Genomic DNA, 23,190 nt, shown 5'->3' with positions numbered 1-23,190 from the left:
ACATTTCAAATGCAGATATAGTGAGATGAAGTGAAAACTCTTAGTTTCAGGGCGATTAGGCATTTTGGAATGTTTGCAAACAAGACTCCTCTTTCCAGGGAGTTATACTGGAAAAAGGGAAAATGGCCAAAGCTGCTAATTGATTCTTTATAGTCTGCTCATTAATAATTATGCACTGATAACACACGATGTGTTGATATATACTCTGTTTTGAAAAGCTGAGGCTAATTACTGCAGAGCCATGAGGACTTGAAAACAGAGTTTTATGGGAGTTCAGATCTTGTTTTTCTTCTGTGATCACAGAACAGGTTGGATCTATCTCCTTTTACATTAATCATTTGATTGATTTTTTTTCTTCCATTTAGGTCTGGCAAAACCCATGGGATTAGTTGAAGGTCCGGGAGGCTTGGGCCAAGGGGGAATGGCTGCTACCCTGAGAGATGATAGCCATGAATCGGAGACTAAATATGAAGAATATGGTTACAATGCCCAACTCAGTGACAGGATATCACTGGACAGGTCTATTCCTGACTACAGACCAAAAAAGTAAGTTGAATTCCACAATATTATTAGAGCAAGTGATTGACTGTTGTTCTTTGACCCACAGTGGCATTCTTCTCTCCACATCCCTTACTGGTTAGAGTGTGACAACAGTTAGTCGTACATATACCCCTGAGTTTAAGGAAAATTAAAAAGACCAACTGCAATCTCAAGCATGAAGAGCTGTGTCAAATGCATAGCTAATTCCATGAATAATGCATCGATATGCACATTCAGAACCTCAGATCAAAAATTACTTTAGGATATTGGTGTTGATTGGGTTTGTTTCACTTAGAAAAGGCCAAGTAAGGCCAGCCGAGTCCACTGTTAGAGGTGGGAACTTTAGTCTGTGCTTGGTGAAGTCATGTGCAATGGAATGTTTGGCAATGACAACACACACTGYGTAGACACAGGTTGCTTAAGATAAAAAAAAAAAGGAAAAAAAGGTCAAATCATGTGCCTTTTCTCTAATTGCATTCGGTGTTCCTATAAGAGAATTGTGTGGTCAGGGTCTGTAACGTGCTGAAACATGGACTAAGTGTAATCCATCAGGGTCCTGTAATTGCAACAAGATTTTTTGTCTTTGGAATGCGTGTGTATTTGTATGCTAGTGTCGTAGTCTTCACATGCCTGTGCTGTGTTTGACATTGCAATTATATGTTTAATATTTGTACTGATTTATTATATTTTGTATTAAGTGCCTTTCACATTTTTCGTATTTATGTCGTTATGTGTCTTCTAGATGAGACATCCTCTCTGTCATCCTGCGAATGACAATCAGTAATGTCTTAATGCAGAGGAGACAAGCAGCAATGCCTAGTTACTCTCAGGAGACAGAATTGAAAAGAATACTTAATTAATTTCTAATAATAATATTCTGTTTTAAAAACCTCACTGGGGCTCCTAGGCAGAACTGAAAGTTAAATAAAAAGTATCTTATTAAGTGGAGAGAAAGTTTAGCCAAGCAAAACAGCTGTGTTCTGTGAGTAGATCACAATTGAATTAAGATTTTAGGCAGTTCAAGCTGCCAAAAACAAAATCCAGCAAAACACAACTTCAGCTTAACTACAAATTTCATTAGCTGTGTTACATACTAATCTAATCTCAGAAGTATTGACTCAACGTTTGTATTCTTAGACACTTGCTATCACAAAGAWAGCCTAGATTAAATAGGTGACAAAAAAAAAATACTGCTTTAATGTCACATTTGGATCGATGTGTTGTAAAAATCCATCRTGGAACTATCCTGGGGAAAAGGTAGCCAGTAGCTGTCATGCAGCTATTGGAGTTGCACATCAGGTCTGGTCCAAAGTCCCTTAAAATCAGTGTGAAAATTTTTAAGTGAAAGTCAGAGAGATTTGACCAGGCCTGTTGTTAGCTGCTGCGGTCAGGTGGATAATGAATAAGAGAGGTCTGCCAGGAAATACGAAAGCAAAGGTTCCAAAGCTTCAGTCTAGGCCGGTAGCTCTCAGAGGCTTGAGCGAGTTTGAAATGCAGCGGCATTTCATTTCAGATGATGCTCTTCCACAGTTTTACTTGGAAGCTTTGATGATTGATTCAGATAAGCTTTTTGACATGCTCATTTTGGGAATCTTGAAAGGTTATGCTGCTTGATTAACTGTCTGAATTACTGGGAGAACTGCCTTCCTTGTGGTATTTTGACACTTTTGAGATGGTTCTAGTTAGATCTAGGTGCCAGAAGTGAAACACTTGTCTCCRGATTCTTAAGAGTCACAGGAAAACTCTTCAGATTGAATTTGCTATGAAAAATGACTGAAAGTTCAGAGAAGGTAGAAGCTCTTATATGAAGAGTTTTATCCATTTGTATCAATGGGTTTAGCTGTCGTTTGGTTGCCATATTCTATTAGATATTTCTGCTGTCATTCTCATGAGCTGCATTTTTTGTCTCTGACACCTTCAAATGCACAGACACTCAAATGCAGGCTCTCTTGGGAGCTCTCGCGTTAATGGTGATGGGCAGTTTTCAGTCACTACTAGTGCCGTGTGCTAACATGGCAGCGCAATCAGTCTCTTTGGCTCCTCCATTTCGCACAGCGTCTGAATGCTTAGCAGGTGCTGAGTGTGCGTCATGTCATAAGGCAAAGCTGAGCTTGACTTTGGTGTAGACACTGCTCTCATTAGACCTTGGTGAGAACCAGGTCACCAGATCTTGAAGAGAGGCTTTGGGAAATAGTATAATCAATTCTTGTTTTGTCCAGCTCTGTACACTGACTTGCCCAGTGGCCACATATTTCTGTCTCTCTTGATACAGCTTTTATCATTGAGCCCTTCTCAGTCTGCTAGTGATTTACATTCATGTCATTCCCAGCATTGTAGAGAGGACTCTTCTCTTTTTTAAATGAGAAACAAGGTAGAATTAGTGTCCAGGGACATGCATGAAGTCTGTGACCTGTCAAGGAAGAAAGCCACCCCTCTTGATTCCCGTTCCCAATGTCATATGTATTAAACCATGCTTTCTGCCCATTCTGGCTTCCATTTAAAATGTTCAAACCTCCATATTTACATACACCAGTAGGTATTAAAGAGATAAAACAAGAAAATTTATGGTCAAGTCTCCATTGCATAGACACAATTTATGAAAGTAAATGTGATTTGGTTGTGCAATTATGGGACTTGTCATATTCCAGGCATACTCTTATATGGAACTTGTATATTATAAATTCTTCAAAAAGAAATTAGATCAGAAACATTAGCTTTTGGTGCATTTTATCATTGAACTCTTCCCTTATCTTTGTCCAGTGTCATATTTGGGAGGAATAAGCCTTTTGTCCCATCTACTAGCATACTTTCAGTGAATGTTCAGCAATATAATTGCTTTCCAGGCTGTATTTTCATCCTCACGCAGTAAATTAAAAAAATATGTTACACTAAAGAGATGTACAGTCAGGCAGCATGACCATGAAGGCTCCTAAATTGGAGTCACCTCCATGTCCTTTCACTGCAGTAGAATCTGCAAGCCTGTGTAATCCTGCTTTCAAGATGCTTTTCCCATACGCTTGCCTTGTGCTCTGCCTTCCTACCGGCTGCCTTTGCAGATATTCCTTTGAACTCCAAAGCCTTTTTTTAAGATAGAAATCACTAAGTGCAGGAGACAACAGCAGTTTTTATGCATGTTGTTTCTGTGTGCTGAATTGAGGCTATGACAGTAAATAGCTTGCTGGCGATTACAATTCACACAATAATTACAAAATTATAGTTTGATCTGAACATGGTGTAATAAATATGTCTCAGCTTTTTCTTCTCTGATATTGCACCTCCCACAGCTTGAATGCTTGCCCTGTCTCTGCATAGAAAGTAGACAACCCTGGGGAAACTGTTCAGGAACACACTGTGAATTGATATTTCAAGCTATGTTTAGTTTCAAGAGACATGTAATAAAGAGAAGCTGCAATTTTGTTTTACAAAACAATGCAAAGCTTCCCCAGCAGTTTGTGAGTTTATTCAGTGTGACCTTGAACACTGTCTTCGTTTCATGTTGGATTTCACCTAAACCAAATGTGCTGATTCTAAAGTTGTGCTGCTGATCTTCCCTTAGCGAATTATGTAAGATTTTATGGTGAATATTTGCCTTGAAGCAGCTGAGTACTGTACAACTGAGTGCTCTGAGAAGACAGAAGGACCAAGTAGCAGGAATGAAATATTTCTGAGTACAACATGTAGCAGAATACTCAGGACTGATTACGGTTGACGGATGAATATTTACAAACATTCAGCTAACTGTTCTGGTATTGGACTGACCTGGGATTTTTCTTCGCATGTTCAGTGGAAAGTGCTCTGTGTCTTGTTGATTAATTAAAATACACAAAAATAATTCGAAAACAGAGGCCTGGTTAGTAGTGACTGCCACTAACTATCTAAACTCCAGCATAAATTTTATAGAAGTACTTAGGAAATCTACCTTAATGCCAAAAGACTTTAGCAGGATTATTTTTGTTACAAGCGAATTAATAATGCTTGTGATGGAATTATTTTGATCCTCTGTCATACAAGCACATACCAAGCTTTCAAAACATTTGTCAAGTTAAGGGCAAGCCAGAAGCGGGAGAGGACAGACAAGGAAGGGAGTACTGGTCTCCGCATCTCCTTGCTGCAGCCCCGTCTGAATTGCTGGATAATGCCATTTCCTAGCTACTCTTTTGCCCTCTTCCTCCTCTTTTGCATTCCTTGCAGAAGTTTGTCTGCAGCGTGCGGAATACATAACATTTGCTCTACAATTGGTTGCTTTTGTTTCTATCATGGAAAACATGTTGCAGACTGCTCAGGAGCAGAGTGAGGATGTTTAACCTTCTGATCCCTCTTCCCGGCAGTAAAGTATGAGCAGGACTTCTAGGCCTCACTAACATACCCCATTTCCTCCGTGTAATGGGACAAAGAGAAGCTTCTCTTGGTTATTTTTCTTCTGGAAGCACACGGCTGAGCTAGGACTTATTCTTTGGCTCTCTAGGGAAAATGTTATTTAATGGTCCAAAGTTATTAGATTCATTCTGTTTGTGTTCTTCCTTACTCAAAGCATGGGCTGCGATGGTACCAACCCGAGTACTGAGCAGAGATGAATCCAGGGTCGGCCAGTGACCCTTATACATAGGCATGGGAAAGCATAAGCACATGTGTTTGTATCAGTTGACCCTACATGTAGCCATGGAGCAGCCTTGAAGCCTGCTCACAGAATTGCTTGGAAATGTGCTTGCCCATGCGCATGCTCTTCTTGCCGCAGTGTCCAAGTGCCAGTGTTTGATTGAATAGTCAAAAATAGATCTGGAGCACCAAAGCTGAAATTTTCACAGAGATCTCRCAGTTTTGAACAGAAGCGCCCAGAGCCACCCACCTAAATCCCTGCTTAGTCATTTGTCTTCAAGTGGCTTGATTTGTCGGGGTGCTGAGGAGTAGAGAAAGAGAAGAGGTTTAGCCGAGGCGTGCTAAATCACTGCGAGAGGCTCCAGAAATGGCCGCCACCATCCATCCGTCCTTTTCTGGGGTAGCAGCCTTTGCTGCTGCCAGCCGTAGCACGAAAGGTGGCAGTCTGGGCTACGCTAACAAGGATGGTGCTCACACCCTCCCCATCGTGCCTGAGGACAGAGGTGCTACAGCCCTATGTAACAACTTGACTGTATGTTCTTAAAAATGCAGAAAAACTCAGAACCTTAGAGAATTTCATTCAGGAGAGGAGGAGAGGGGGATGGCCCCAAAACTAACAAAAGCTGTTTATTTTATACTTTGTCATTCTGGAAAACCGGGAAGTGTTAGCTAAGCAGATGCTTTCGAACATACGCATCGTCCCTCAGGATAATACCAATTCCCCTGTTCTTTTTGGTGCACAGGCTGGATCGCAAGGAGTTGAATTGAACAGGTTGAACACCTGTAAATTTGGCATTTTCTAACTTTCTAACACTTGATTTTGCAACTTAAATAACTTTGGGGGATTCTTTTCATGCAGGACACGTCCACACATACGCACGCATGCACTTGTCAAAACCACTTGCTGTGATGCATTATGCATACTTTTGAGTAAAGTTAATATGATCCTGCAGCTTCCATAAGAGCTAAATTGACTTTTACAAGAAATTGTGGCTGCTTGGTGAGGATCTTTAATTTAACCGATCTTCTTTGTGCAACTTGATGCCGACTGCGTTGTGGCAGTTTGGCGGTAACAAAAATACTAATACATGGATTCAGTCTGCTGGCTCTATCACACAAAGAATATATTTCTTTGTGTTATGGTCATGGATGTTTGTATTGAGAAAATTCAGCCCTAAAGAACAAACTTATTAATGCTGAGGGAAGTCAAGTCTTTAGCCATAAAAAGCAGAGGAATCTAGGTCTTGAGGAAATTACTTTCATTTATTCAGCTCTTTTATAGAGGCGAGCGTTTTTGTTGCTTGCTATAGACATTTCACAATAGTAAAGGAATTGCATCTCTGGGACTCTGAAGTGTAATTAATGGTTCACTCCACACTATACCTAAGGAAAAGCTTTTTAATTACCTATCAGAAAGGATTCTGGAATTGATCAAATAGTGCTATCAGGGGGGCAGACTTGGTAAATAGACCTCTGATTTGTTCATTCAAGGGTTTAATAAGAGCAGCTAGTATGAGGCCAGTAGCTAGAAAAGCCTTTCTATAAGAGATTGTCCTTCAGGGCCTGGTGAGCTCAAGCCTTTTGAGGACACAGGAAGCTCACCTTTAATTTTGACCCTTTCCGGTGGCTGTAGAGCTTTGTGGACTTGCTGTGGTTTGGGGAGCATTAGTCAGCAGCTCTGACATGAATTTGCAAGTTCTCTGTCGAGAGGGTAGTGGCCTGGTGCCACGGCCTCTGCAGGCAGCTCCTCCGGCCCTCTGTGAGCCGTCACGGCAGGAGCACGGAGGAGGAAGGCAGATGGCTTTTGAAGAGCATCAGGTTTGGGGTCGGTGCACTGGGGATGGCTAGACTGGGTGTTATTATCTTTCTCTGCCTTGTGGCCCACTTTTTAAATCCCCTGGGGACCCCGGGTGTTCTTCCCAGTGCTTAGGAAAACGATGCACAAATCTCCAAATTAAAGCCAGTGCTTAGGATTCTCCCCTGATGACGCAGAGCCCGACTGATGTTCCCCATCGCAGGAAGCCCCTGAGCTGGAGCAGAGCCAGAGCGGGTCAAGAACCAGAAATGCTGCTGAGCAGAAAATGCCAACTGAAAAAAAAAATAATTAAAGCGTTCTGTGTCAGGCTGAAAAGGGACATTTTGAAATCTGCTGTAAAATAGTTATTTAAAAAAGTTGTTTAGAACAATCATTAGTTTCCCATGAAAAATTTCGTTTCAAAATAATGAATTTTTTATCAATAGCCGATACCAAAACTTTCAGATTAATATTAGGTCAAAAGGAAGTGAAACATTAGTTGAAATTAAACATTTCTATTTTTTCAGCTGATGGAGTTTCGCAATGACAGTACAGGGGCATGCACACTTTGATTTCAGTGAGGTTTCTTTTTTAATAGAAAACTTTTAAACTTTTTTTTCCCTTTTTTTGCATCCACTCTCAAAAAGTCTAAAAAATGCTGCTAAAATTCTGAAAAAAACATTTTGGCAATGCTAGTTGCAAAAACAAAGTTAAAACAGAAAGGGAAAAGCAGAGGCAGAAAATGGAGCAGAGAGAATTACCTCTGGGTAACAGATTGGGATTGTTTATTGGAGGGGAACTGAGTAAGAGATTAAACTAACTGAAGTGTTTTAATTAGATCCCAAATGAATGTCCAGACATGGGGTTCAAGCAGTGACAACGGGGGCACGCGTGCACACATGCTCTGGGGCTTTGTACGCATCTCAGCCAGCCTGGCCAAGTTACAGACCGGCCGTTTTCCTCAGGCTGGGAATCCCCTACAATTAGCCCAGGTGCATTTGCACACATGTGGCACTGCGCACACCGCTGGCGTGCGGAGACGTACCTGGCTTTGAGCTGACCTTCCGTCTTGCCTGGGAGCGGATGGGGCCAGTCTGGGCTGAGTCAGTTCCTATGCCGCTTTCTCTGTGAGAGCTGGGCTCTCTCCTGCTGCGGCACACGGTGTTTAGGGTTGCAATTCTGGCTCTGCTCATTTGGGATATTAGTTGGCAGCCTAAATTTGTTCATACCGCTATCTTGAAGAAATAATGGTGTGTTAACTGGAACGTGGACTCAAACCTTTGTCTCCAAAATCCCAGGTAACTGTTAGGTCTTTGAATCTTTAATTAGCTATGCAATGTAGAATTGCTCCAATGAGAAGGCTGACTGAGGCAGAGATTAACACTGTGATCACATTTTCCAGTAACAGTAAAAAATTACTGAGAAAGTTGCCAAATAGTTTTTGAGGCCAGTTGGTAATTAGGTAGGTTCTTCTGGCTACTCTGAATGCTTTTTCTTGATCAGCAGAGGTACAGCACGAGTCATTCTAGGACCATGAAAATGCCCAGGTTGCACTACAGTAATACTCTGCATAGGGATCGGTGACCCTGTAGCATTTGGGTGGACAGTGCCAAAGTCTACTGCAAGACCTGGCTCACAGCCAGAGACTGCCGGTGAGCTGGGCTCCATGCTGCTAGAGTGTCTTCACAGCAGCAGTGCTGGACAGCAACATCTCGCAGTTATTTCTGGTATTGTACAGCAGTTCTCTCTGCCTTTCCCCATTAGATAAGTTATTGATTCCCTTTTGGTTAGTGCTAGCTAGGCTTTCTAATTAAGTAGTGACTTTAATTATACCACGAAGTGTATAGCGTAGATCTTGATTATTAACGCTGGCCCATGGGATAATGAAAGGAGGATCAGCAAGTTCAAGTGAAACAGAATAATAAAAATGAAAGACCTTTTCCAAAAACCCACCTTACATTCAGATGCTGTAATTTCCGTCTTGTTACATTTTTGCAGTGTTTTTCTGTATATTAATTGTTGAAGACAAGTTCTTCGTGACTGTCAGCACTAATAAATGTATATTTAGTGGAGGTTGAATTTGATTACCTATGGAGCATGATTGAACATTTTATTTAAACGCAGTTAAGAGTTGAAGCCATTCCCTACAATTTGCCTGTACCAGAAAGTATGTTTGAATACATAAATAGCTTACCTAAACTGGGTTGCATATTATATAACAGGGACTAAAAATTAGACATCTAATTGAAGGTGATCAGCTAGGCTGCCTTTATGGTCATTGGAGAAGGAGAAGACGTGGTAGAATTGCTGAAGACATGTGGTGTGTAATGCTCTCTGGAGGTCTCTTCCCTCAGGAACCTGGGACAACTAGCTTAAATGGGATTTCAGGTGAATCCTATCCAATGTCTTAAATCCCCTGAGACATGAATAAAGAAGAGGGAATTTTCTGTGTTAGCAACATGTGTTGAAGACTGATCTGCACCGTGGGGAAACTGGGTCATGAGGCTGGAGGCAGCACTGTTTTCAGGTGGGAGAACAGACCAGGGGATGAAATAGCTGCTTTGCATCCCTCAGTTTTTCTTACAGAGCGCAAGGGTAGCTCRTTGTGACCTGCTACTGTACAGGTGCCTTAATCACATGATTGATTTTCTTTAAAAAATAGAAATAAAATTGAAGTATGATTTTCTGAGTATAGTTATTTTCTGAACTTGAAAATGGAGAGCTGCAATATTTTCATAGCAAAAGGAGTGTTTTCTCCATAAGAACAGCTATTTGGGGGTGTTGTTCTCAAGTTGCATATATTATTCTTTCCCAAGAAAGCATATGTCCGTAAAATGTGTCTCACTGAGTCTAATGCTGCAGAAGCGCTACCCAAGCTCCAGCAGTGATGTGCAGCTCGTTGTCTGYGCTGTGCGCTGGCATTTTAAAGCTCCTTTCATCTCCCTCCCCTGGGCCTGTTGCTGATTGTTGCCTGCTATCAGCTCCAGGGAGAAAAGGGTATTCCTGTAAATATCTCAACTGTCATGTTATGTTACACTCCATGATATTACATGAGAGGATGAAAAGAGGTAACAGGACAAGTCAGGCAGTGAATTTGGGTTGTTTTTTTTTCTTTAAAGTTTTCCTACATGTGTTTCAGTTAAACTATACCTTATGTCCTGTCTTCGGGCTTTAAAGGAGTTCCTTGTAATGCTTTTAGATTAAGATTTTCCCCTTTTCTTGCTTAAAATGAGCATGCTAATTTGATTCAGCTCACTATGGGAGGYGTGTATTATCTCCAAATGCCTTCCTGAAGTAACTTAATTACCTAATTTTAGTGCCTATGTAGAGAAAAGCCCATTTTATTTCAGTGGGTCACACAGTATAAGCAAGTCAAGGTTTCAGGTCAAATAATATAAAGGGGTTTTAGTTGTTGTTGTTGTTTGTGTCCTTGTGATAAAAACATGAACAGGTCAAAATGTCAGACAATTTACTCTTCTGTCTGAAATAAAACTGAGTTGTGGACTCCAAGTTGGGGCAGTGTTTCATTTTAATAGTGTCAGTTCTTGCTTGTTTTGCCCATGTCTCTTGTTTTGAGTGAATTTAGTGCTCATAAAAGTGAGCAGCTCTTCAAGTTAGCCAGAGCCAGAACATTACTGTCGCAGGCCAGCAAATGTAAGCTCCCTGTCTTGGTCAGCTTGATCAAGACGCTTTCCAAGTTTTTGTTTCTCTGAAGCAGCACCTGCCAGTTAAGCTGCTTGATAGTTTTATGGTGTTGAAATATGGGGCCTCTGTATTTGCTGCTTCTCTATTTTTTTCTGAAAAATTCTTGGCTTCTATTGCATTGCCTCTAAGCCTTCTGCTATGATCTCAAAAACAAGCCAGAGCCAAACCCAGTTGCCATGTCAGGTGCATCTCCAAGGGAGGTCTGGGAATTGCAGGGTTGGGTCTCTTCCCACGCCGTCTGTGGCGTTCATTCCTTTCCCTAAATTCCTACAAAACCAGCTGGCTGTCCTAGCAAGAAATCGCTGTGAAACAGAAACAAGGGCAGTGTTGGCCTGCATCCTACAGGAAATCCTGCAGCAGCTGAACGTCCCTTCCCAGAGAAGTCTTCTGGAGTGTGGGGGGCCCTGAGGCCCTCCTTCGGGCAGCCAGCACCAGGCCAGTCCCTGCCACCGAGGCTCAGGGCTCTACACACACCTACAAATGATCCGTGGTATGTGTTGGTAAGCCTCAGAAATCCCAGGTGGTGCAAAACCCCATCCTGTTGTGCAGGAGAAAGAGCTCAGAGCGTGAGCTGTGGTGTACAGTGAGTTTCCCCATCCCGTAGGTCTTGGCGTCCCTGAGAGTTTGGAGGAACAGTCTTGTTAGCTCTGGGGAGGTCCAGCTGGGAGACTCCATTTTGCCCACGCAGCTTGTGATGGAGCCTCTAACTAGTTAAGGTACTGTTATGGCCGGGTCGCTGGGGAAAGCACGGCAGGCCCCGTGTTCCTGGTGTAGTCTTTCTTTTTCATTCAGTGCTCAAGTAAATGCGCCATCTTAGAAAGATGGCTAAGTTCGTAATTAATCTGTGTTTGAGGCAAAGTTGCTCCTTGTGAAGAAGCCACTGGTATGGGCTGCAGTTTCTTAAGGTGAGACTCCTCTGTATGTTACTTTGACCACCTTTAGAGTATACATTAATATAGACATGAAAATAACGCTTGGAATATGCTCCAAATCAGGGTTACTTATCTCCCCTCCCCAGGAGGAAAGCTGGGAGGCCCTGGCTCTGCAGAAGGTTAACAGTAGTGACGGAAGAGGAGGCAACATTATTCTCTCTTTTTTGTGGAGAATTGTAGTATAATCGATATATTGGGTAGGGGATCACTTGAGCAATGACGAGAAGCTGTCCATTGGAGAACAGCAGAACTGGCCACCCAGCACAAAGATGCATCTCTCCTTATATATCTGAATTAAACAGATATAATGAGAACTGCCAGACAAAATACAAATCCCTTGATCTGAGCAGTGCACCCACAAATTTTTTTGGGGGGGGTGCAAGAGGATTTATCAGCCAGGCATGAGTCAGCTTTAAACTGTAGGAGATTTCATGTCTAATTGTGCATTGCTTATGCAAAGGCTGCCTGCTTCTCAGCTTCTAGAAACTAAGCCCTGTGGAGTTGCATTTTACCTGTGTAAGATGCCTTCAGATTGTCAAATAGTTCCTTAATTAGTTTATTTTCTTCTTTGCTCCAAGGGATGAGTATATTATTTATTCTAAGCTCCCAGGCTTTTGTTAGTCTGCATTTATGTATTTTGTCTTCAAAATGACCTAACAGTGGGCTAGCCTCTAGGGTAGTATGAAACATACCTTTCTGGCAGAGACAGTAGTTCAGACTTGACTAATGGTAGAAGAATATTAACAGCAGCAATAATAATTAAATAAAAGTGCACTAAAATACCCTTGGGTTCTGCTGTGAATTTAGACTGTACCCTAAAATTCCAGAGGAAGGGCATAAATTTCAGTTCTGTCTATCCAAAAAGGGAACGCTTGTCTCCTGCAGCAGCTGGAGTGAGCTTGCATCCCCTCCGTGGATGTTTCATTAGGACACAGTTCTCCCAGAGGGTCACGGTGCAGTTTACATTAAACTCAAGATAAAAATGACACTGAAGCTTTGCTCCTGGATTTTGTACGCTGCCTGAAAATATATACATGACCTACAGCTAGTTTATTGGCTTATTGCCTCAGAGTTATTAAGCCAAGTGTGCCCAAGAGATGGGGAATTTGTATTCTGTTTGTTCATTGAGGAGCACTCAACTCCTTTGCCTGACAGATTTGGGAATCTCTGGAAGCAGAGGGGGAAAGTTTCTCAAAACAAACGTTTGAAGCAAATACTCAGGATGGAACAGGATGAATGTATCCATCTGTAGGTGAGACATGAAGAAGGGCATCATTGTGGCCACAGCTTCAGTCTGCTGGGCAGACGGTTAGTGGGAATAATCTGTTCCCCCACTGCAGACCACACAGTTCTAGATTTCTTTCTGCTTGCAAATTATTTTCAGTCTCCAAACACTGAGGATGTGACTTCAAAATTTCTATGGGAAAGTAGGAAAAAGCGCCAGAGAACATAGAGCGGAAAAAGGAACGCTGTCTAAGGAGAGCGTGGGGCAGGAGCAGTGCATGAGTGTTCAAGTACAATGGCCATAGATACATGAATTCAGGAAAATACCAGCCTATGTCCCTGGCCCATCCATATTTATAATTATACTGAAGTACCCTGCTTGGCTTATGACGTGCCTAATTTCTGTCAACCTGAGTGAGAGGTAAGCATATGCTGACCTGTTTTTGTGAAGTAAGGTAAGAGCTTGTAAATATAAAAACTCCCCATACGTTGAAGTGTTTTGCTGCTGTGAAATGAGTGCCCTAGTATTAACTTTGTAGTAGACAGCAAGCGTGCCTGGACTTTTTAAAATTGTTTTTATTTCTAAAGGTAGCCAAAAGTAAATTAAAATGCAGTTTTCTGAAGTGCCTGAAATAATTAGAAGGTAAGAAAGTGTTGTTAACATTTAACTTCTAAACGCATGAAATTGTTTAATACTGTGCTGTTCACCTCTAGCTAGCCTTTAATTTAAACAAAAGCTGTGAAAGTGCAGTTAGGCTCCAGTCCAATGAAGCACTTAAATATGTTTCTAGTTTTAAGTGTGTGAGTAACCCTAATGAAGGTAAGGCATGCTTGAATAGGACACTTCACAAAACAGAATACGCTAAGAAGAATCCTGCAAGTATCACTGGGAAAGATGTAAAGCGCAGTATTGTCTGAGCAGCACTTCAGCATCTGACTGTTTGCAGATTTTGACAGAGCTGGTTTTGCCCAGTGATTTATTCTACAGGGTCTTGCTCCAAAGTCCATTGAGACCTTTGGATGTGCTCCACCACCAGCTATACAGAAGCTTAGGTGCTCAGGCAACTTCCCCCGCCGTCTTCTGAGCGAAGTCCATGCAGCACGTGCACCTTCATTTGTCCTCTCTGCCCACCTCTGAGGGACATGCCTTTTTAGAAACATACAGCTGCTGCTGCCACTTTCTCTGCTCCATGCCATAGAAAGCATCTCAACATCGTGGATTTAATACTCCCATTTTCAGTGCTAAATCAATGTTCTTTATGCATTTGTTCTTGGAACACCGGACTATTTGAACCATAATTCCTCCCGCATACCATAAACCTGGTCTGTTTTCACTCTGACAGAAACCAATCTATTTAAAGCAAGAGAAAAACCCTGTGACTACTGTTTAAACCTTTCAAGGCCATTGCTCGTTAGCTCAGTTGGCTTCTGCATCAGTTCCAGACACCAAGCACTCTGATTAGCGGGGTCACACTCCCTTTTTGGGCTTCAACCCAAAACCAGCCTCCTAATCACTGGGACAGCAGGGTATTAACAGCTTCTTGCTGTGGCATCAGCAGAGCAAGCTCAGGGGGGTTTACTCGGTTCATGACTGACCTCCTGTTTGCATGTTTACTCCTCCAACCGCCCTGTATTTGTACATGGGTAGAAAGAAACGTTCTGCTACATGACTGGATTTGACCAGAGATTAAAGCAGGTCTCCTGTGAAACACACTGGAGCSCATTAAAGAAAGGATTGTTTGCCAAACATTGTTGTATGTCCTCCCGAGACCATAAAAAACATTGTTAGCTGAAGTAATAGTGGGAAATGATTGCATTCCTCTATCCTCCTCCTCGCCGCCACATGCAACGTGACCGCAAGCCCTTAATGAAATCTGTGAAGAGCTCTACAGTAGTTACCTTGAAAACTTTTTTATTGCCCTACATTTCTAGATAACAATGTGATGTTCTGCCTCTGTCCAGCATTAACAGTGCCAGCTGAGGGATTGAGATAGTCAACATCAAACAAAGGTACCTTGAATTTTTAATATTAAATACTTGCAGCAAAATTTTAAATAGTCAAGGGTAACTTTCTGTGTTTACATATTATTATCAGAATAACAAATAGCTTCAAGGATACAGCAACCTATTCTGTGCAAATGGAAAATGGTAAGATTACTCTTATACGTTATTTATTGAAAATTATTCCTGTGATTTTGTCCACTCCACTTTTTTTTAATTATGTCTGGCATGAACTTCAAGTGCAAAGATTTGAGATATTGCCAGAGAAGGTGGTATCTTAAGATGGGTCGTCTACTTCTGGATATCTGGGCTGTTATCTTCTCACTTGCTGCAAACATGCTGGGATTCATTGATACTTTGCCATAAAGATCCTTTTGGGGGATCTTGATGCATCCCCTTGGGTGGCAGAGCATTTCTCAATGGGAAGATGTGCTGGAAATCACTGGTGGAAATGTAACCGAAGAGCTGACTCCACATTGCCAGCTGGTGAGTAACCACCACTGGTGGCAATAGCAGGAAGTGGTGCCACAGGGTGGCAGCCCATTCTGTGAATGCATTCTAGGAAAGATTTTCTGGCTTCTTGAATAACTCCTTGTGAACCTTCCCTATTCAAAATATGAGGCCTTAGTTTTGGTGAAGCACTGAGATGAGATTGTAGTCTCTGTCCTCCACAGAGATTGTAGTTCCCTGAATTAAGTTTCAAAAAAATTGCACAAAAGGTAATGTTTTCTGAATATATTTTGCTGGCAGGAACTTGGAATCAAAGCCCTGCTAGTGTCAATAGGTAAAATTCCTCTAGTTTTGTCCTTTATTTAGTATCACTTCATTGATTTTTCACTGATGTTTATATTCTACTTAGTTTCAAGTGCAAAGAGATCCCAAATCTCAAAGCAGAACTTTGCAAGACCAAGTTTGTATTTATTTTTTAAGGCAACTCTGTCAAGTTTTCACTCATAAAGGATGCAAGCTAAAAGTCCAGTTAGAACAAGGACCAGGATCTCCCAGAAATCTTGAGAATGATGATCTTTAGTGTCCAATAAATCACATAAAATTAGGCAGAATACATGTCATCTGGAATTTAGTTGGGGTCTTTTTTAAATTTAAGTGTGGTACCATTAAAAATAAGAATAGAGTCACATGCATGGGGGCTGTAGGTTCTTTGGGGATTTTTGAAGAACATTTGAAAGCAGACTTCGGCTTCTCTGCTAATTTCTAATCAGCGTAATGCTTTGTGATGCAGCGTGCATACAGCCACAGGCAGATCTGAATGGGCACACTAGGGGATAGAGTGGAAATTTCTTGCAGATGGTATTTCAAAACATATTGGTGATTCAAGTTAAGTTACCAAAAAAAGACAAATACTTTCGACTATAGAAAGATCTGAGTGTGAGTTTTTAGCCGTTTTTCATGTTAATGAAAGGGCTTGTTTTAAAAGTGAGTGGAACTAGTTCTAGCATTTTTTATCTGTCTAAATAGATACAAATATTAGACCATGATGATGTATTTCTGATGATATTTACCTGAGAAAATCAGAAATAGCTCCCTGAGATATAGGGCCTCTTACTTTATATGTGTAGCAGCTGCTTTTGAGGAGTCTAGTAATCTGAAATCTAAGGGGTTAATACTGTTTGCGAGTGGGGACCACCTTCATATGTTAACCACACATATGTATTGGGCCATCAGTCCCTGATTGCCAGTTCTTAAGGCTTTCTACAATACAAATCAAATAATTTGTCTGAGAGGAGGGAGGAGTCAAGCCTGGTAGAGCAGTAATGGTGTAAGAAAACAAGAGATCCATGTGTGTGTTCTGTGTTTTTTTCTATCCAAACTGACTGCACTGTGCGCATAAATTAATCCCAGTTGCAGAGGCTTGGAATTTAAAAAGAAACAAAAAAGGACAAAAATGATTATCTAACTCTCAGAAAACCCCTGTCCCATGGTTCCCAGTGTAACTTCATGGAGAGCTTTATCCTGTCTGAGGATCTGCCTCTGTCCTGGCTTGAAATGGTTCTCTGTATTACAGGACAGAAATTCCTATAAATTTGGATTTTTTTTTTTCCTCAGGAAATGGGATGGAGAAGAGAGAGTTCTAAGGCTTAGAAGGCTTTTATTTTAAAAAAAAGCTGCTGCTGTTCCTCATTCTGCAAATCATACAGGCATGAAGTCCAATTGTTCAGTCTGAGAATGTGGGAAATTCCTAGGAGCAGAAGGATGCTGGGAAACGCATGCCTCTGTTGCAAGGGGAATTAATGTGATGGTTAGGGCACAGGAGTTATTTGGGGGGTTGATTTCACGTAGCACAGGTTAATCAGCCTGTGCAGACTGTCATTCTCCTAATTCCTCTGTCAGGGTGCATTTAGGAACCTGGTATCTGTTGAAACACCTTTTGTTAAAGTTGTACACAGCACGTCAGTGTAAAGCTGCAATTGATCTGAACAAATCAGTTCCCGCCACAGCAAATACAAGGAGCTTCTAAGAAGGATTGGGAGGAACTCACATAAAAGTTACAGAAAACAAGATGTTACCTTTTTCCCATGTTATGTTTCTGATCGATATTAAAGGACATTTTTTCACTGATACAGGAAGTATTCGAGATTAGCACAGGAACAAGGATTTGGCCTGATCTCTTTCTGAGGAATATGTGTGATTTCTTTCTTAGATTTTTGAGTGCAAAATAAGAGAAAAAGGCAAGCAGGTATGAGAAAAGAGCTGCTGAGAATTCCAACAGTATGGGGTAGATTTAATATCGCTGTTTATTATAACCCTGAAAATGACCATGGACATCACTGTGTGCCAGAAAGCAGAGGATGGATAGTACTAGTTGACTTCCCTTGGTTCCCCTTTAATATGAAGCACTGAAGCACCATGGGATAAGGAGCAGATGCATTATGCACACAGGAACAGTTAGGGGCGTGTCTTTATTTTAATGAATTTCTTCTTCTTCAAGGCTAACTGCTGAGGACTGGGAGCAAGTAGTGTAGCCAAGGGAGCAACTGAAGTCAGATCAAAGTTAGTTGGCTAAGTTGACCATTTGCAGACTGTAAAGTCCTGACATAGGAGTTTTTTAAACAATGCATACAATGAAGATGATCTSTCATACCTACAGGAGCAGTAGAAAAGGCAGTCGTTTCTTTGGCATTACATTTYGTTCTTGCAGCACTGTCATTCTGTTTGCTCTTTTGAAAAGATTCAGGCATTAGGGCTCAAAATTGGCTTTAGTTGCTTTGGCAAACCCTTGCTTTGCTGAGGACCCAAAAATGAATGAATGGAGGAAGTCAGTATTAATGCCGAATGTCCAAATACTGACAGGAGTGTCATAGTGCTTGCAGAGGTAGAGGAAAAACTATCCCAATTTATTTTGCTGTCACTTAGGGGGAGGTAAAGCAGTYGCCCCCAAAACTGTTCATCAGTGTTGATGGCTTTATGGAGCTGCCTAGCAAGCTTGCAGCACCAACCAGGATTGCACCTTATCTTGTATCTGCACATCCCCAAATAAATTCAGGTGAGGAAAAAGGAGAATGTGTTGATTTTCTTTTGTAATGATAAATCAAAATGAAAGCTGTTCCACTGGGCAGCACAGGTCTGGGAAGGAGTAGCCATGGTGAAGACACCCCTTACCAGATTTTATAGACTTTTTATGAAAGCAGCTGTGGCTTCTTTTTAGATTAGTTGTAAATATAAGAGCTGCTTCTTTCAACGTACTTAGAGCATCAGTTTTCTGTACCAGTGCTCCTTTCTTCACATGTGTGAGTACTTATGTGATTCGTACAGAGCGCCATCCTTGAGCTGAAAATGGGGAGAAAGTTGGAGCAAGTCTTGAACTCCAAAGTTTCCTGKTTTTTTTCCTTTTGGATAGGGGAGAAAAATCCATCCTCAACAGAAAGAGAATGTTATGGAGTAATACAGTTAATACCCTCTGTTGAGAAGAAGAATTAGTAAGGAGCTGGAATCCTCTGCCTGATGGATTCAGGATCCATGAAGCTCATCAGTTTTGTAGCCTGTCATTGCTTTTGCCGCTGACTGGTCAGCAGTTGAGTCCCRTGCTGGCAAAGGACGTGTTTACACTTGTCACATTTTCACTGTTGTGCCAGTGCAGAACAAGAGAGTAATGCCAGTTTATTTCTGCATCTGAAAAGTTACTATTAAATCTAGCAATAGCTGTAAAGCCTCAGTAGCCTTCTGGAGAAAAAAATCAGGCATTGAGCTGGCCTCTAAATTTAGCGAGTTAGCTGTCGTAAGTCTTCTGCTGTTCCCCCTGAAGTCACAGCAACATTTAGGTACTAAAAGGTAAGCATGAGTGTGCGATTAATCTGAGCCTTGGGTTCAACTGGGGTCACAATAYGCATTGATCTGGTGGTTAAAAGTAGTATTTGCTAGCAGTAATGAGCAAGGATTCAATCATCTTTTTTAATATTTATTTTCCTCCTTTCATTGACCGTATGCMCACCAAAGGGCTTGTTCCTCTTCTTTCTCCTGCTGTGGTTATAAAACATGAACGCAGACTAACGTGCAGTCTTCCCAGGATGGAGCACGTTGGGTTTGCTTTTGTGCTAGAACTGCAAAGGAGGTTGCTGCAGGCCCTAAAAGTTTGTGAAGGAGAGAAACTCACTGTCATCTCCATCCCAGTGGTTCATTGGAAAAACATATCCTGTATTATATACTTTAAAGATTCATGAAGCAGCTTTAGTTTTGTTTGCATTTCTTCCTGAAGGGTAAAGCTGTCAGAAGTCTCTAAATGTATTGCCAACTCCATTTCCAAACTAAGTATATTAAGGTCTGCAAGCAAAACTAATTTTTGATGTTAGTAAGTTTACAGACAGGAGAGGAGGCAGGAGAAGGGGACTAGGAAAAATTTTCTTTCCCTGGTAATCCACTGAACTACCAGCACTGCTGTAGTGCCAGCCCTTCACAAAAAATAGTGCAACTCCAACAGAATGGAAGACCAGCTTGGATAAAGAGGGGACTTCATGCATTTCTGTTGGAGCAGATACAAATAGAGCAAAAACAATCAAGGAATGAATGAAGGTTTAGACAAAAGGTTTCCTTCTCTCTTCTGCCTACAAGCCCACAGGGCTGCCATGAACTGGTTGATGTGCAGCTGAGAAGCTTTTGTTTTCTCAATGCCCCAGTTTCTAATCTGCAACCTTTTCTTTGGTAGTTCATGATTGTTTTTTACAAGGTTCTGGTCTGTCAGCTGGAGAGTCTTTCCGGTTTCTTTATGCCTGTGTAGGCAGTGCTCACAGTTGGTCTTAAGGGGCTGGGAAATGTTAATCTGAGAAACCAGTTCTATGCAAGGGAGACCATGAGTGAAAATCGTCTCCAGAGTAGAGAAAAAGGATCTGACATCCAGCGCTCTGTCATGTACAAAGGAAATACCTCTGGGTTGCCAGCCAGGCTCTGCGGTAGCCAATACAGAGCAAAAACCCTCAAAGAGTCTTCCCAAGACAGCAGCAGAATGCCTCAGGCTTGAGGCTTGGTGTGTTGTATGAAAGGTGCCTGAAGGGCTGTTTCGCATATCAGGTCAAATCCATTCTCAGCTGGCCCATGGAAATGATTAGCTGTGGCATCRTCAGCCTTTGCTTGGAATCGCTAGTCCTAAATGCATCCAGCGGCATGCTTCTCTCTGCAGCGCACACATCTGCCCTGGAGAGAGGCATTGCTCCTTGTGCAGACCTGAATTCAGTTGCCAGTTGTAAAAGCTGATGACAGCTTGCAGTACTAATGTAGGATCAGAGTAATAGCAAATGTGAGCGATGCCTGGCCAGCTAGACCGTCGCTAACTGCCACATAGCTCAAATCTCTGCTCTTTGATAAGTTCTTCTGAACTCGGTAGTGTTAGACAGATGTTAATGAGGTTAGGATTTGACTTTCAATTRTTGTAATTGTCCTTGCTCACCCGGTAGCTGCAGTTCGTAAGTGATCAGACCTACAGCAGGAAAGTGTGGAGAGCTTGGCAGGACTCCCTCTTCCCTGGCTGAGTGCTGGACTTAGTGCACGTGCTGTGCACTCTCCGAGCATGGCAGTGAGCCTCTGCGCCCAGCGAAGGGCTGCCTTAAACACCAATGCACTTTACTGCACGTTATCGGTGCTGCCAGAAATGGATGATTTCTTACATTCTTAACTAAGTCCTTTTGGTGATCAGGTTGAAGCATGTCAGGGTCTATTTGCTGGGACACCTTCATGCAGTTTGAGGTCTTCATCTTCTGGTTACTTTTCATCTCAAAATGGTTAAAGTTTGAGTTTGATGTTAAGCTTCTCCATCTGTAGCTCATAGGTTTCCTGCCTAATGATTTCGCTCCACCTCCAGACAGCTGCTCCAACTGTTTTCTGAGAGGATGCTTTATGGCTTATTAAAACTAATTAGACTTGTTATGGCCGTACTTTTTTCCTGAGACATCTCTAGAGTGATCTCTTATCTGCCGCCATTCCTCAAGACCAAAGTCAAGGGCTGCCCTGAGGACTTCACATGTCCTCCTGACACTCTGACTTCTCGACATTTCATGCAGGGAAGAGCACATTGCTGTGGGAGGGGAGGCTGCTGCTCTGTTTTTCACTGAAAGACGAATCAAGTTAGTCTGATACGCCCTAGAAGTCAGAAAGAGCAGAACTTCACTTTCATCCTTTCTCTTTCATGTTGGCTTTCCAGACGAATACACAATTTTGTTTGTGGCCCAGAGACATCAGGAATCTTGAATGTCAGCAAAGGCAGGTGGTGTAGTTAATTGGGCGTCACAGTCCGTCACAGGTGAGAAGCTATAACCAACTGGCAAGGTCATGGCAGCTACCATGAGCACATATTCCAGTGGTGCAAGCCCCAAGGTGCCTAGTGGCAAGTGTAATTGTCATCCCCATGTAGCAAATCTAGGCTCCTGTGTCCCTCTTTTGTGGCTGAAAGGCCTCATGTTCAGCTTGCAGCAATAACCTGCCCCTTCAAATGAGGAAAAACAAAGCTTTTGGATCTTGGAGTGGCTTTGTGTTGCCAGCAAAGAGCAATTAATCAGTAACAAACCATTTGTTGCATTTTTTTACAAGTTATTCCATAATATTTATGCCCTAAGATTGAATGGCTCTGATCAGGTATTACTGAAGTTGTTTCTAAGAGTCTGTGCTGTGCTTGCCATGGCACAAGTGACTGGGTTATCCATTGCAATGCACTCCGTCTGTTGTCAGCATCCCGGCAGGAGTGAAGTTGTTAAGACATTGTAACGGTATGGTGGGCATAGTTGTTCTTTGATGGTGGAGCATAATTGCGTGCGACTATTGCTACTGTCACTGTTTGGCTTGGAGCGTCAATTGCTGGTTAGGGTTTCTTGGAATGAAGGAAGTATTAACTGTAAATTGCTGCGGCTGGGATCTAGTTACAGAATACATTGGGAAACATTTGGGCGCCAATCCAACAAAGCACTTAAGCACCCACTGATTTTTCAGAGAAGGCCCATTGCCTGGGATTGCTGGTGTTCTCAGACATCCTCTGAAGTGTTTGTTAGTGGACCAGTACTTTTCCCTGACTACCTCAGCACATCCATCTCATTTTCGGAAGTGACTGAAGGAGGTGAGAGTCCAAGGTTGACTGGAAATCTGCAGGAAGTAAACTCCTAAATCATTAATATACTTTGAAAAGTTTACTCAGCTGGACAGCTTTTCTTGCTGTTCTTCAGCCTTGCTGTAATAGATAAAATTACGACACCTTTTTAACCTCTGCCAAATTCTGAGATCTGCTTTTGTTCATCTAGKTATTCCTGTTGTAATTGGGTTACCCTAGATATTCTAATATGTGATGATTGGAGCACTCTTTCCAAATACAGACATAATGCAGTTTTTCAGCTATGTCCTGCTGACAGAGAAGGGGGAGAATTCACAGAAGGAAGTTACAGTCTGAAGTGACAAGAGTGACTTAACCCAGGAGGGATAATGAATTCAGAACAGCCCGTTATCAAAAGCAGCCCAGTGGTGCCCTGTAATGTGGGTAGTTGTTGAGCCCCAAGGCAGGAATAGAGCCTTGTAAACAGGAGAGCACTTAGAATCGCTCTTAGGATAATAATGCATTGATTTAATATGAGGAAGAACAGATAGATCAAAAGTGGAGGTTATGATTTAGATGTTGAGTTGGAAATACTGATCTTCTCAGAACATATGTGGGAGGATGGAGAAACAGGGCTGGAGATTAGCCCTACCTAACCTGTCAATCTGGACAGAAAAGTAGGTCTTGGTCCCCAGGCGTTCCAGTCCACTTACCAGGAAAAACAAATACTTCTTCCTTCAGAAAAACTCAGCAAAATTTCTTGATCAGAAGGCAAAGGAAGCCCAGCCTAAACCACTGTGGTCTTGCACTATTTCAGCAGTTTGCAATTATTTTCTAGCCAAGATACTTTGCTCCTTCTACAGCTACCACTCTAC

General features: G+C 42.0%; 1 protein-coding gene across 1 annotated transcript in view; it reads left to right on the top strand.

The window, feature by feature from the left end:
- Window positions 1–23,190, top strand: part of GALNT9 (polypeptide N-acetylgalactosaminyltransferase 9) — a 157,922-nt gene that overhangs the window by 31,194 nt on the left and 103,538 nt on the right. Inside the window, exon 2 of the mRNA XM_026058798.1 lies at window positions 366–546. Within this exon, the coding sequence (XP_025914583.1) occupies window positions 366–546 (181 nt within the window). The remainder of the gene's footprint in view (window positions 1–365; window positions 547–23,190) is intronic.

Source organism: Apteryx rowi, unplaced genomic scaffold, assembly GCF_003343035.1.
Source record: "Apteryx rowi isolate R43461 unplaced genomic scaffold, aptRow1 scaffold_15, whole genome shotgun sequence".
In the NCBI taxonomy this organism is placed as follows: domain Eukaryota; kingdom Metazoa; phylum Chordata; class Aves; order Apterygiformes; family Apterygidae; genus Apteryx; species Apteryx rowi.
The sequence above is the reverse complement of the archived record's forward strand: the minus strand, read 5'-3'. Positions and strand labels throughout refer to the sequence as shown.